Source organism: Symphalangus syndactylus, chromosome 5, assembly GCF_028878055.3.
Source record: "Symphalangus syndactylus isolate Jambi chromosome 5, NHGRI_mSymSyn1-v2.1_pri, whole genome shotgun sequence".
Classification (NCBI taxonomy): Eukaryota; Metazoa; Chordata; class Mammalia; order Primates; family Hylobatidae; genus Symphalangus; species Symphalangus syndactylus.
The window spans coordinates 148,361,858-148,376,520 of record NC_072427.2 but is presented as its reverse complement, the minus strand read 5'-3'; the positions used below and the strand labels follow the sequence as shown (position 1 = coordinate 148,376,520).

At 52.2% G+C, this 14,663-nt stretch overlaps 1 protein-coding gene across 1 annotated transcript; it reads right to left on the bottom strand.

Moving 5' to 3' along the window:
- Positions 1 to 4,341: 4,341 nt before the first annotated feature.
- ACRBP (acrosin binding protein) lies at positions 4,342 to 13,873 on the bottom strand. Its single transcript, XM_055280955.2, has 10 exons — positions 13,734 to 13,873; positions 13,204 to 13,422; positions 12,878 to 12,972; positions 11,623 to 11,740; positions 10,554 to 11,025; positions 9,956 to 10,088; positions 6,618 to 6,797; positions 6,335 to 6,502; positions 5,221 to 5,304; positions 4,342 to 4,670 (listed from the first exon to the last, which is right to left on the bottom strand). The coding sequence occupies exons 1-10, from the start codon at positions 13,774 to 13,776 to the stop codon at positions 4,548 to 4,550; spliced, it is 1,635 nt and encodes a 544-aa protein (XP_055136930.2). The 5' UTR covers positions 13,777 to 13,873; the 3' UTR covers positions 4,342 to 4,547.
- Between the last annotated feature and the right edge of the window lie 790 nt (positions 13,874 to 14,663).

Here is a 14,663-nt window from a genome sequence, read left to right as displayed (position 1 = left end):
AGTCTCTCTCTGTTGCCAGGCTTGAGTGCAGTGGTGTGATCTCAGCTCATTGCAACCTCCACCTCCCGGGTTCAAGCGATTCTCCTGCCTCAGCCTCCCGAGTAGCTGGGACTACAGGTGCGTGCCAGTGTGCCCAACTAATTTTTGTATTTTCAGTAGAGATGGGGTTTCACCATGTTGTCTGGGATGGTCTCCATCTCTTGACCTCGTGATCTGCCCGCCTCAGCTTCCCAAAGTGCTGGGATTACAGGCACGAGCCACCACGCCCCGCTCTACAAAAAAATTTCAAAAAATTAACAGAGGCCTAGCGTGTGGCTCACGCCTGTAATCCCAGCACTTTGGGAGGCAGAGGCGAATGGATCACTTTAGCGCGAGTTCAAGACCAGCCTAGGCAACATGGTGAAACCCTGTCTCTATAAAAAAAAAAAAAATACAAAAATTAGCTGGTCGTAGGCCGGGCGCGGTGGCTCACGCTTGTAATCCCAGCACTTTGGGAGGCCGAGGCAGGCGGATCACGAGGTCAGGAGATCGAGACCACGGTGAAACCCCGTCTCTACTAAAAATACAAAAAAATTAGCCGGGCGTGGTGGCGGGCCCCTGTAGTCCCAGCTACTCAGAGAGGCTGAGGCAGGAGAATGGCGTGAACCCAGGAGGCGGAGCTTGCAGTGAGCCGAGATTGCGCCACTGCACTCCAGCCGGGGCAACAGAGCGAGACTCCGTCTCAAAAAAAAAAAAAAAAAAATTAGCTGGTCGTGGTGGCTCAAGCCTATATTTCCAGCCTCTGGAGGCTGAGGCAGGATAATAGCTTGAACCCAGGAGGCAGAGTTTGCAGTGACTCTAGGTCGCGCCACTGCACTTTAGCCTGGATGACAGAGCGAGACCCCATCTCAAAAAAAAACAAATTAGCCGGGCGTCGTGGTGCCTGCCTGTAGTCCCAGGTACTCGGGAGGCTGCAGTGGGAGGATTGCTTGAACCCAGGAGTTTGAGGCTGCAGTGAGCCATGTTCATGCCACTGCACTCCAGCCTGGGCAACAGAGTGAGACCCTGTCTTGAAAAAAAAAAATGGCTGGGCGCGGTGGCTTATGCTTGTAATCCCAGCACTTTGGGAGGCCGAGGCAGGTGGATCACGAGGTCAGGAGTTCAAGACCAGCCTGGCCAAGATGGTAAAACCCTGTCTCTACTAAAAATGCAAAAATTAACTGGGCATGGTGGTGCATACCTGTAATCCCAGCTACTCGGGAGGCTGAGGCAGAGAATTGCTTGAGCCCAGGAGGCGGAGGTTGCAGTGAGCTGAGAGCATGCGACTGCACTCCAGCCTGGGTGACAAAGGGAGACTCTATCTCAAAAAGAAATGAAAGGAAGGAAGGAAGGAGAGGAAGGAGAGGAAGGAAGGAAGGAGGGAAGAAAGAAAGAGAGAAAAAAAAGTAGTAGTTCTGGAGATACAATTTGGTGGAGGTCCCCTTCTTGTCATGGGGGCCCCACAACCACAGGTAATAGGTAGGCCCCATCCTCATGGTGTGATGCAAAGGTATCATAAAACCCTGCTGACCTCCAAATATGTCCCCCACCTCCAAAATTCCATCTCCTGAAGCCACAATCTATCAGAGCCATAGGGACATCAAAGACCATCAGTCTAATCCCCTTATATAGATGCACCTTTGGGTTAAGGCAGCACTTCCTGAAGACCCCATTACAGTACACCTTGGCTAGTTGGGAAGGATAACACTGAGAACACATCTGTGCCAGTCAACCCATTAGCAAGTTTGATTAGATCAGCTCATTGTCATCTGCCTGGCCCTGGGGGATGAGTGGTGTAGGGGTTGAGGTTTAACTGGGAGTGGAAAAAGGGTGTAAACAGTCCCCAGAGGGCCCTCCCTGGGAGGCCCAGGGCTCAGTACCACAGTGGGGGCCTAGAGGGGGAGGGGGAGGACACAGCCTCTGCGAGATGCCCCAGAGTGGGGACTTCAAGCGTCAAAGAGGGGCACCCCTGGGGTGTAGCAGGCATGTTAGCTGTTTGTCCAGCTCCATCTGAAAAGATCTATTTGAGGCAGCTCCTTTCGGCTTTTTACTCTGTTCAGAAGGGTTTTCCAGGGCCCATGCCCACCCTCATCTCTGTCCCCCACCCAAGTCCCCCATTTCTACAGGGGGGTGCTACCCCTTGTGCTCCCTGTGCAGTTCAATTCGTGACACCCCCATACCTGTGCTCCATGTTGCTCTGCGCTGCCCCAAGCTGGCTTCCGCTGCCTGCTCTGGGCTGGGCTGGGCTGGTAGGACCTGCTCCCAGGGCGGGAGGGGACACACCCACCTCAGCAGATCTCAGTACATCCCTCCCAGCTCAGTGCACTCACCCAACCCCACATGGGCCAAGGAGAGTGAAGAGGAAGCATTGCCCTCAGAGGCCTTCACGGACTGGCCAGAGAAGAAACCCCAGCAGCTAAGGATACTTAATCCAGCCCCGACTCTTGCCAACGAGGAACTGCCCCCATCCATCGCTCAGATATTCCTGCTGTGTCTGGGAACTCTTCCTGGCACACCCACCGTCTGACGCCAGATGACTAACCCACCAGCCTCTCGCTGTCCTCACCGGTTCCCCCTGGGTGTCTGTCTTCCTTTCCTAGGTCTGCCAGGTGGTTTAGCCCATGCCACTCGTGGCTTGTGCCCCACCCTGCCTGGGGCCCTCTGCATGACAGTGCTCTGCTAGGTCCTGCCTCCCACTGCGCACACTTGGCTCCTGCATGGAGCAGTCACTAGGCTGGGTGGTTCCTCTTTGCTGAGGTCTGTTTCCCCTCAGCCCCTTGTCTTGTGTCCTCGGGCCAGACGACGCAGAGACAAGGGGCCCTGTGGGCACGGGGCTGGGCATGTTGTCCATGTTCAACAAATAAAAACAAGTTCAAGTTTTTGGGTGGTAGGTGGAAAAGGGATTGTGGTGAAATGAGTTTGGGAAGCACTAGGTTAAACAGGTTTCTCTATTACTGAGCTCTGGAGGGCCTTAACATGCTGTCAAATGACAGGCCTTGTGTTGATCATGGAAACTGGGTGAAGGGTACATGAGGGTGCATTATACTTTTCTATTTTTGTGCATGTTTGAACTCTCATAGTAAGCAAGCTTTAACAAAATGCTGTTAATTACCATGAACCTATAGAAGGGAGAGAGACTCTACAGTGTCCCTGGAACATATTTGGGGATATGTCAGCTTATTAAAGGCCAGTGCTGAGCCGGGCACGGTGGCTCACGCCTGTAATCCCAGCACTTTGGGAGGCCGAGGCAGGCAGATCACGAGGTCAGGAGTTCAAGACCAGTCTGGCCAATATAGTGAAACCCCGTCTCTACTAAAAATACACAAAAAATTAGCCAGGTGTGGTGGTGTGCGCCTGTATCCCAGCTACTTAGGAGGCTGAGGAAGGAGAATCATGTGAACCCGGGAGGCAGAGGTTGCAGTGAGCTAAGATCGTGCCACTGCACTCCAGCCTAGGCAACAGAACAAGACTCTGTCTCAAAAATAATAATAAATAATAAAGGCCAATTCTGGAGTCATACCTCAATGTAGGTTGTTAAGATGCAACCACTTAAACATCCAGATCATCTGGCAAATTCCTGTACACCACGGGTTTCCTTCCTATAATCCCAGCACTTTGGGAGGCCGAGGTGGGAAAATTGCTTGAGCCCAGGAGTTCGAGACCAACCTGGGCAACATGGAGAGACCCCATTTCTACAAAAAAATTAAAAATTAGCCAGGCATAGTGGCACATTCCTGTGGTCACAGGTACCTGAGAGGCTGAGGTAGGAGTATGGCTGGAGCCTAAGAGGTCGAGACTGCAGTGGGTGGTGATCATGCCACTGCACTCCAGCCTAGGTGACAGAGCGAGACCCTGTCTCAAAAACAAAACAACAACAACAACAAAAACCCCAAGGTTTCCTGATCTAGGCTGTAGTTCCTGGTTTTTCCCTTCCTGATAAAATGCAAGGTGCACACTCCCTATACCCCGGGATTGGTCCCTTTGGACAAGATCTCACCAGGCTTTGGCCTTTATCCTACAGAGGAACAATACTACACTGGCATCTGACATCACGGGGCTTAGGGCTTCAGAAATGAAGACACAGCTGCCCACATGCCCACATCATCCCTAGGGCCCCAGCCTTCTTGGCCTTCCTTAGTTCACCTCCCTGGGTTCTCAGGTCTTCTGCTTCTCCTGGCAGATGGCTGCTTCCCTGAGCACCATTCCCGTGAGATTCTCTTACCAGCAGGTGGATCCGTAAAACCGGGGGTTGGGGACTGACTGCCACAGGGCAGGGTAGCAGTGCTGAGGATGGGGATCACAACCAGAACAGGCCACCCAGGCTGAAGATCAACACTTTATGTAAAGTCATCTTTTAAGGAGGGCGCGGCTCCCACCGTGGCCTCTCTGGGACTGTTGCTCCAACCCAAGGACATGTGAGTAGGGGCCGAGTAACAGACCCAGAAGGGGCAGCCTGAAAGCAATGGGGTCTAAAAACAATAAAGAATGTGGGCAGGTTGGGCTGGGGTGCGGACAGAATAGACGCCAGCTCATCCGAACTGGCCTAGAGTCAAGGTGCTGAACTCCTGGCTCCATCGAAGCACAACGTCCTCACTTTTGCCAGGGCTCAGCGCACTGTAAGTCTCATTCTGCAGACATCTCATGCGGGACACCTACACAGGGATTCAGTGCAGACAGTCTGTATCACGGAGCCGGGCGCCAGGAGTGGGGAGGAGGGGAGGTGTCAGAAGCCCAAAAGAACGAGAGGTGGGCAGGCATGGGCACAGAGCAGTAGAGGAAAGGAGGAAACTCAAATGTGAGTTTTTAAAGTCAGAGGAGACATCAAGCAGCCCAACCCCTTTCATGCAGAAACAGGCATCTGAGGCTCAGAGGGGGAAGTGCGTCATCCCAGGCTACTTGGTGAGTAAGAAGAGGAGACAGACCAAGACCTCAACGTCCATGTCCCAGCCCAGCCAAGGGTTCTTCCTGTGGTGTTCCCAGGGCCCTCCTCTGTTATCCACCACCTGCCTAGGAGGGCCTTGCTTCCTCCAGGACTGGAGGAATGGAGGGGAGCCTGCTGGTGGAGGCCTCTGCCCCAGAGATGCAAGCAGGGAACCGCTTTCCACATCCTAGCTGCTCACAGAGGGGGCCTCAGAATAGACCAATTATGGTGACTGTTTGAGGGGGTCCTGGGAGAAGGAGGGGCAGGGTAGGGGTGCTCACCTTACGATTCCGGTTTCTCATCAGACACTGCTGGCTTTTGAAGGAACAGTAGTTTGGGTACTGGATGTAGTCTGTGTCACAAATCTAAGCCAAGAGCCAGGGAGAGGGAAGGGGATATCAGAAGCCTCACCAGACAGCAGCACTCCAAGGAGTATCTGCTAGGGCAGAGCCAGGGGCAGGGTGTGGCCCAAGACCCAGGCCTTCCACACACAGGTGGCCCTTCACTCTGCTTTCCCTCTGCCTTTCCCCTCTCGCTCTGTCACAGGTTGCTGGGAAGAAGCCAGGAGCCTGGGAGAGTATGAGGCTGCCAGTCAGCTTACTGGGAAAGTGGCTGAGGAAGCGGGAATGGGGCAGGACGGGGCAGATAAGGGTCCAGAACATGGGACAGGGACCCAATTAGTGGCCTGATGTCAAGGATTTTTCTGGTAATGGTAGATGAGGGAAGGGGGAAGTGAGTCACTGCCTTCTTTGGACCTCGCCTCCCCATTCCAGATCAAGGGGCCTAGGGACAAGAGCTGGACATGGGCCCCTCAGCTCAGCTACCAGCCCTTGCTTCAGCTGCCCTTACTTTTCCTTGCCTTGGTTTTCCCTGCTAACTACAGAAGGAGAGGCCTGGATCTAAAACAACAGGTCATTCCACAGGGGAGGTAACTCAGGGGAACGGGGAGCCAAGTTGATTTAACTGAGCAGGGAAGGCACTGGAAGAGCTGGGAAGAGCCCGTCAGGCTGAGGCCGGGAAGTCCTGGATCACAGGGTTGGGCAGTGGTGCACGTGTCACTTAGTCATTTCTTGTAGAGATGACTCTAACTTTGATTGAGTAGGAAGTGACTTGATCATAGCCACTCAGCAAGTAACTGGCAGAGCTGGGACCAGAATCTCCAGCTCCTGTGTTTTCTCAGCCCTCCGGGTCCCCACTCCTTTGCCTGCTCTATTGTTGGAGGATGGAGTGGGGTGCAATGGTCTGTTGGAGAGAGGCAGGAGGTTCAGTGAGGACTGGTTCTCAGAAGCCAGGGGCTCAAGCCACCTTCCACAAACTAGGGCTACTCACAGCAAGTAACTGGAAGGAATGGGGTGAGGGTAGGGATGGGGCTGAGCTTTGAGGAAAGGCTCTGACCTTGGTGGGGAAATCCCCGTCCTGGAAGCTAAGGAACTCAGTCCGGAGCCACCCAGAGACTCGAATATCTTCACAGCCCTTCGTGGCAAGCCGGGCACACCAGAAGTCCATGTGGAGCCCACCGTACAAATCCAGCCCGTAAAAGCGGCCTGATTCTGGGGACCCTACCTGTGGCACAGGAGATAGGGGAGAGGTGCGTGCCCCTCCCCTCCTGCTGGCCACCACCACCCCACCCCCGCCACCCAGTTCTGCCTTTCCCACTGCCGGCTGCCGGGCTAGGTACCTGATTGCCGATGGACAGGCTCTGGGAGGCAAGCAAGGGGCTGACAAAGGGTGTCTTGTGGGAGGTGTCGCATTGTTGCCGCTGCAGGCTGGCCTCTGAGTGGCACTGCTCCAGCTTCAGGGAGCAGAAGTCACAGAGGGCACAGGTAGACATGTGTCGCCGCCCAAGGCTGTCACAGACCTGGGGCAGGAGAATGGGTGAGGCTGAAGCTGAGAGTCAGCGGCCTGCCTTCTCCCATGCCTCAGCCCTCCAGGGTGGGCCCTGCAGAATGTCTTTGCATTTAGCCTCTTCCAAAAGCTTCTCTGGGTTTTCTACTTGTCCTCCTCCCCAAGGGTTCCTCAAGGACCTTGCCTCAGCTATTTCTTCACCCTCTTCCTGGATGATTTATCTACTCCTAGGTAATCATCTATCTGCAGGTGACACCCAAGTCTTTATCACCAGCTCTGCTCTCTCTCCTGGGCTCCAAATCCTCATTGCCAAGTGCCTGACAGATGTCTGTGATCGGGTGATCTTACAGTTACCCCAACTTAGCCTATCTGAAAAGAACTCATAACGCTCCCCTTCCACCTCTGCTAATGATAATGCTAATATTTACAAAGAGGTGACACAGTGCCAGCACTATGGCTACACATGCTCTCATTTCATTTAGGTTTCACGAGAACCCTATCATAGCAGAGATACTAATATTACTCTCATTTACTGACAAGGAAACTGACTCTCAGTGAGGTTGAGTAAGTTGCTCAAAGCCACTTATCTAACAGATGGGGAAGCTGGGACATGGGTCCAGGTCCTTCCAACTCTAAAACCTATGCTCTATCCAAGTACCTGGGTTGGAAACCTCCAAGTTCTTGGAAGCTATTCTTCAGAGTGGAGTTACCAATCTCCCAGCTGGATTCTGCCCTCAGCTTCCTCAGCACTAGCAGGAGATCGTGCTAAGCAGCATCTTTAGTCAATCCCACGGTCCTCCTTCCTCCCCCGTGTGCACAGCCTGTCACAGTGCATGAAATCTCCTACAGCACCTTGCCTGCTCCTCCCACATAAGGGAGGCATCATGTTCCTGACCAGAAATCCTTATTGGATTCCCCTTTCCTATCAAATTAAGTGCAAATGCTCATGTTGCCATTCAAGAGTTTTTGCATCATGACCCTGTTGATGTCTTTGACTCTGTCTCCTGCTGCTCTGCTCCAGGTAACAGGGACTCCCTCCTTACTGTCCTCTTATCTAAGCCATCAAATCCAGTGAGCTCCCTCCATACAACCCCGAACTTCTTACATTTTGTTTAAGAACCTCACTGACCACACTCCTTTTCTAATATTACTGTATCCATATTAACCCCCTCATGGGTTCTTGGCCCTTAAGAGCAGAAACAGTATGCTCATTGTTAGCATACTGATTTCACTTATGAAATTTCTGCCTCTTCTTTGGGCCAGGCACGGTGGCTCACGCCTGTAATTCCAGCTGAGTGGAAGTGGCTGAGACGGATTCCTTGAGCCCAGGAGTTTGAGATCAGCCTGGGCAACATGGCGAGACCCTGTCTCTACAAAAAAATACAAAAACTTAGCCAGGTGTGGTGGTGCATGCCACTAGTCCCAGCTACCAGAGAGGCTGAGGTAGGAGAATCACCTGAGCCTGGGAGGTCAAGGATGCAGTGAGCTGTGATCACACCACTGCACTCCAGCCTGGGTGACACAGTGAGACACTGTTTCAAAAAAATAAGAAAAAAAGAAAAGAAAAGAAAAGAAATTTCTACTCTTCCTTGCATCATAGCCTTTGCACATACTATTCTCTATCAGGAATCTTCTACCAAGCCCCTTCTTTTGCCTGGATTCATTTCTTTTATCTTCAGGTCTCAGTTTAAACATCAGTTCTTCTTGGAAGCACCCTCTGATCCTCCCAAACATGGAGAGTTGTCTCCAACCCACCCCATCTGCTCTCTCTGTTCTTTGTGCCTATCCCTGCTACAGCATTGATCCCATCACACCATCCTGCATATTTCCTTGTCTCTCTCCTGCCCTAGATTCCGAGAGGACAGAGGACTGGCTCTATTGTACGTACTGCGAACATCTTAAATATCTAGTAGAGTTTGTCCCCAATCAGTATTTGATTTTTTTCATGACAAAATACATCTAAGTTTTATTCTAAGAGTTTTATAGGCACTTTTAGGTCTTACATTTAGGTCTTTGATCCATTTTGAGTTAATTTTTGTATATGGTGTGAAACCTTTAAGTCTTTAAATCACCTTGAAATGTTTTTTGTGTCTGGTGTAAGTTAGAAATTCAATTTCATTTTTTCCTCATGGTTAACCCATCATTCCAGTACCATAAATGGGAGTTCCTCTTTTCCCACAAATCAGTCATAGAAAATCTGTTTCTGGGCTCTGGGTAATCTATTTGTCACCATCCCAATTTCACATTATCCTAGTTACTTGAGCTTTATAGAAATTCTGGATTTATATAGGACAAGTATGCTCTACCTCATTCATTTTTAAGTTATTCTTGTCCTCCCAATCAGCATTTGTTGAACAAACAGATGAATGGATGGTATCTGAGCTCTCAAGAAATGTTTGCTAAATTGTATTATTTGTGAAAATCTAAGGTATATTTTCCTGGGAATAGACGTGCTGGTTGTTGGGGACACATTGAGACTGGAATCTCTTTACAGATTCCCTGGAGTGGGTTCTATGAACTCTCTGGAAAGAAGAGCTGCATCTAAGGCAAAGCTAGGAAGATAGTGAGCTGGATCAAGAATCAAGAGTTGACTCAGGGCTGGGCATAGTGGCTCACGCCTGTAATCCCAGCATTTTGGGAGGCCGAGGCAGGAGGATTGCTTGAGCCCAGGAGTTCTAGACAAACATGGGCAACAAAGCGAGACCCCACCTCTACAAAAAAAAAAATAAATTAGCCAGGCATGGTGACACATGCCTATAGTCCCAGCTACTCGGGAGGCTGAGATGAGAGGATCACTTGAGACCAGATGGTCAAGGCTGCAGTGAGCCATGAGTGCACCACTTCCCTCCAGCCTGGGTAATAGAGCAAGACCCTGTCTCAAAAAAAATAAAATAAAATAAAGAGTGAAATCTGGAAGCCTGGCAACTCAGGGAGGTGAAGAGGTGAAGAATGAATTCTGGACTGGATTGCATTCCAGGCTGGGTCTTGAGCTTTCCTCCTTTAAGGTGGACTGGTAATGTCCTTCCTAAGAAAAGAGTCCCACTTGGAGAGAATCTCTCCAGCTATGCCTCATGCTTCTCCTGCCCATCCTCCATTCCCATAGCCTAGCACAGTGCCTGGCCAAGAGGATGCCCAGTGGCATGTATCCATTAGACAATATGGCGGGCATACCGACTTCCCGAAACCAAGGATCTCCTCCTCCATGTACTTCCAGGCCTTGGCTGTGGGGGTTATGATGCAGGTATTCTCCACAATCGAATAGCACAGCACCAGCAAGGCCTCTGTGTGGGGCAGCTGCAGGAGGCTGCAAGAAGACAGCACTGAGGGTGGGGCTGGGCCAGGTGGCCCGGGCAGGAAACTACATCCAGTCTCCTCCCCTTCCCTTAGTGTCTGCTTTGGTCACACACATTCATCACACTTAGCATGGGGCCTTAGAGGCCTCTGGGCAAATCGCCTCATTTTTCAAATGAGGAACTGAGGACCCGAAAGGAGAAATAACTTTCTCAGGATTGCAATGCTAAACAGGGCAGAGACAAGACCAGAACCCAAGTCTGGTAGCTCCAGGTACAGGGCTGACATAGAGAATAAGCATTTGAGCAGTGCTTAAGCCAACAATGGGCACAGAACTGGTGAGGCAGTTGCTAGCTGTGCCCGAAGCCCAGACAGATCTGAGTGGATCTGGAGGCTGAAGCTAGGAAAATGGGCTTCTCATTCCCAAGGAAGGCAGAAGGGAGGGCAGGGTGGATGACAGAGTCAAAACTTCCTATACCTGCCAGGGTTTTGGTTTCTCCAGTGGGAGTTCTCATCATATATTTCATTAATTTCATCCATTTCCTGGGCTGATCGAATGAGCTCCTGGACGCTCTCCATCATCAGAGGAGCAGACTCTACTTCTCGTACCCGGGGAGTGAAGGAGGAAGGGTTAGAAGATAAAGATTCAGAGTGAAACTTGGGCTCTGAGTCTGTCTGCAGCTGAGACACAGCCTCCAGTCCCTCCTTAGTCCCCTGTCCTTCTTCCTGCTTTCCCTCCTCTTCCTGTTCCTCTTCTTGCTCTTCTTGTTTCTGCCCCTCTTCCTGCTTGTGTTCTTGCATCGGCTCCTGCGGGTGCTCCACTCCTTGCTCCAGCTTGTGCTCCGGCGCCTGCTCCTGGCCTCCCAGGGACAAGGACGATTGTAGGAGCTCTTCTACGTTGTTGCTAAGCCTCTCAGGCCAGGGCTGGAAGGCTTGGCGCTGTTTTGTCACTACAGCAGGGTTTAGAGAGAAGGGAAAGAGACAGTCAGGCTTCTAGCCCCTGAGTGTCTTTGTTCACAGAGGGACACACACATAAACAAAGCAGACCAAGTCACACTTATATACACAGAAAAACACAGAAAAGAATATAAGTATTAAACTAAAAGAACATTACCGCGGCAACTGTAAGGTTGGTGGTATGCATCACCTTTCCACCTCCCTGGCAAGCACTCCTCCTTCCCTAACTTCCACCTCAAATACCACCGTTTGTCCCTCTCCCTTACGAAACACCACATATGCTGAGTGGCTAGCAGCCAATCCTTTCTGAAGTGAAGACATTAGCTTATAAAGGGCCCAGAGATCTTCCAATGCAACCACGTCTTTGGAATTGGGAAAAAATTGTAAGTAATGGCAGAAGAGATTCTGGTCCAGGAGAGCCCTAACTTGTATTCATAAAAAGTTGACACTCCTTTGTGTAAACAGCTGTCTGCTGGCGCCCCCTTCCCGCCCAACATGCTTCCCATTTCCCTGCCATGGATGCCTTACGCTGTGGGCTCTGGGAACTGTGGGAGTAGCTGGTGGTCTCCCAGCTGCTGAGAGGGTCTCACCTGTGAAGTGGGGTGAGATGGGGGAGGTCATCGTGGTGGGCGAGACTTCAGCTGGCGCTTCTATCTCCTTGAGAGTGTTAGGTGAGAGAACAGAGACTGGCTGGGAGCACAGGACTCTCTGCAGGAAGAGAAGGAAAATGGGAAAGCCTTTCCTCAAGGGCAGACTTCTGCTCCAGCTGGTTCTTTAACCCCTTTTCCAGCATGTCTTATTTCTCACAGTTTCTAGGCAGGGATAAAGGGACATGGTCCCTGCTGGAACCCTCTAGACCTGAGAAAGGGTCCCTTCAGAAGATGAACCTCTGTTTGTCTGGGCCACATCCCTGCTGTCACTTTTGCATTTGACTCAAAATCACTGACCTGTTCGAAGAAACGGAAGGGCTTATCTCTTTTCCTCTTCCCATCCCTCTTCTCTGCTTTTTCATGTTTGGGTTTTTTTTTTTTTTTTTTGAGACGGGGTCTCACTCTGTCACCCAGGCTGGAGTGCAGTGGCGCGATCTTGGCTCACTGCAAGCCCCGCCTCCCAGGTTCACGCCATTCTCCTGCCTCAGCCTCCCAAGTAGCTGGGACTATAGGCGCCCGCCACCACGCCCTGCTAATTTTTTGTATTTTTAGTAGAAACAGCGTTTCACCGTGTTAGCCAGGACGGTCTCGATCTCCTGACCTCATGATCTGCCTGCCTTGGCCTCCCAAAGTGGTGGGATTACAGGCGTGAGCCACCTCACTTGTCCCTGTTTTTTTTTTTTTGTTTGAGACAGAGTCTCGCTCTGCCACCCAGGATAGGGTGCAGTGGCATGATCTCGGCTTACTGCAACCTTTGCCTCCCAGGTTCAAGCAATTCTCCTGCCTCAGCCTCCCGAGTAGCTGGGATTACAGGCACCCATCACCAAACCCGGCTATTTTTTTTTTTGTATTTTTTGTATTTTTAGTAGAAACAGGGTTTCACCATATTGGCCAGGCTGGTCTCGAACTCCTGACTTCAGGTGATCTGCCCACCTCAGGCTCCCAAAGTGCTGGGACTACAGGCGTGAGCCACCATGCCCAGTCTCTTCTCTACTTTTCTTGCAGTAACAGAATTGTTCAATCTGAATATCCAAGGTGAGACTGTATTCATATATAATCTGGGTAAATGACTGGCAAAATGGCAGGGAAGGAGGAGCTAAGGATGACTCTCCTGGAACCCCTCCTCAACTCCCCACTGCTGCCGCCTCTCCCTTGGCCCTGGAGCACCAAATCCAACCTTTGTCCTGGGCCTCACCTTGGCATAGTAGATATGGTTGGAGCAACGGTACTGAGTAAACTGGCAGAAAGACTCAAACCAGGACGCATAAGGGAGGTTGGAGCAGACAGCACCTGAGAAAGGGCAGGGGTGGAGAAGATGAACCCGTGGGGAGCTTGGGGTGGGGCTGTGGGCAATGGACTCCACGCCATGGGGAGGGTGGACACGGGGAGGGTGGAGAGTACGAGCACACGGTGAGGTGCCAGCCATGCCCTTCCCCGCCTCACATGAGCACAGGGGTTTTTGCCCTGAGGTTTGGGTGAACACTCTGGGTGCCTCGGTTTCCCCCCTAGTCTGGCCCTCACCATCGGGCACTAAGCCGTGGTTTTCATATTGGTCCAGCTGGACGAGTGTGGGATTCCGGCAGCCTTGGGTTGCACGGAGACGGCAGGTAGTCTCTGCCTTCCAGGTTGGAGTCAGCAGTGCGAAGAAGCGTTCGTATTCGGTGGGAGAGAGAGGGCTGCCTGGAGTGGAGGCCTGAGTCGAATCCTGGGTTGGGGCAGGTGCCAGAGGCAGGAGCAGCACTGCGGAGCGGGCGAACGGATGATGGAAGGACCGAACCCCCAAACCCGCTCCGAGACCAGGGCAGACAGACCCAGACTGGCAAATTAGGAAAAGAGTGCGGGTTATCCCTGCTGACCAGGGTGGGGAGATTCTAGAGACAGAGGCAAAGGTCCGGCCGCGGGCGGGGGTAGATGGGAGTAGCCCAGGAACTAGGGAGCCGACCCAGCGCGACCACCATGAGGAAGCGTTCCAGAAACCGTCAAAGCACAGCTCTCGGGAGGGAGAGGACTAGCCCGGGGAGAGTCTGTTGGAGCAGGTGTAAACCTCTCACCCTTCAGGAGTGAGGGAAAGAAGCCAGCGGCTGGCTTCCTCATGGCCGCAGAAGATCCGCCCGCGTTCGCCGCCTCTAACGGGCCAAGCCGCAGAGAGAGCCGCAAGCGCGGGGCGGGGCGGGGCGCACGCGGGCACCGCCCACGCGTCCCAAAGAGCGGGCCGGGGCGGGGCCTCGACAGCCGGGCTCTCAGGGCCCTCAAGTGCCCTCAGATGGTAGGAATGGCAAAAGCTACCTTCAGGCCGGGCGCGGTGGCTCACGCTTGTAATCCCAGCACTTTGGGAGGCCGAGGCGGGCGGATCACCAGGTCAGGAGATCGAGACCACGGTGAAACCCCGTCTCTACTAAAAATACAAAAAAAAAATTAGCCGGGCGTGGTGGCGGGCACCTGTAGTCCCAGCTACTCCGAGAGGCTGAGGCAGGAGAATGGCGTGAACCCGGGAGGCGGAGCTTGCAGTGAGCCGAGATCGCGCCACTTCACTCCAGCCTGGGTGACAGAGCGAGACTCTGTCTCAAAAAAAAAAAAAAAAAGCTACCTTCACTTAGCGTCTTTTTCTTTCTTTCTTTTTTTGAGACGGAGTCCTACTCTGTCGCCCAGGCTGGAGTGCAGTGGCGCGATCTCGGCTCACTACAACCTCGGCGTCCCAGGTTCAAGTGATTCTCCTGCCTCAGCCTCCCGAGTAGCTGGGACTACAGGTGCGTGCCACCATGCCCAGCTAATTTTTGTATTTTTAGTAGAGATGGGATTTCACCATGCTGGCCAGATGGTCTCGATCTCTTGACCTTGTGATCCGTCCGCCTTGGCCTCCCAAAGTGCTGGGATTACAGGCGTGAGCCACCATGCCTGGCCTAATTTTTATATTTTTAGTAGAGACTGGGTTTCACCATGTTGGCCAGGCTGGTCTTGAACTCCTGGCTTCATGTGATCTG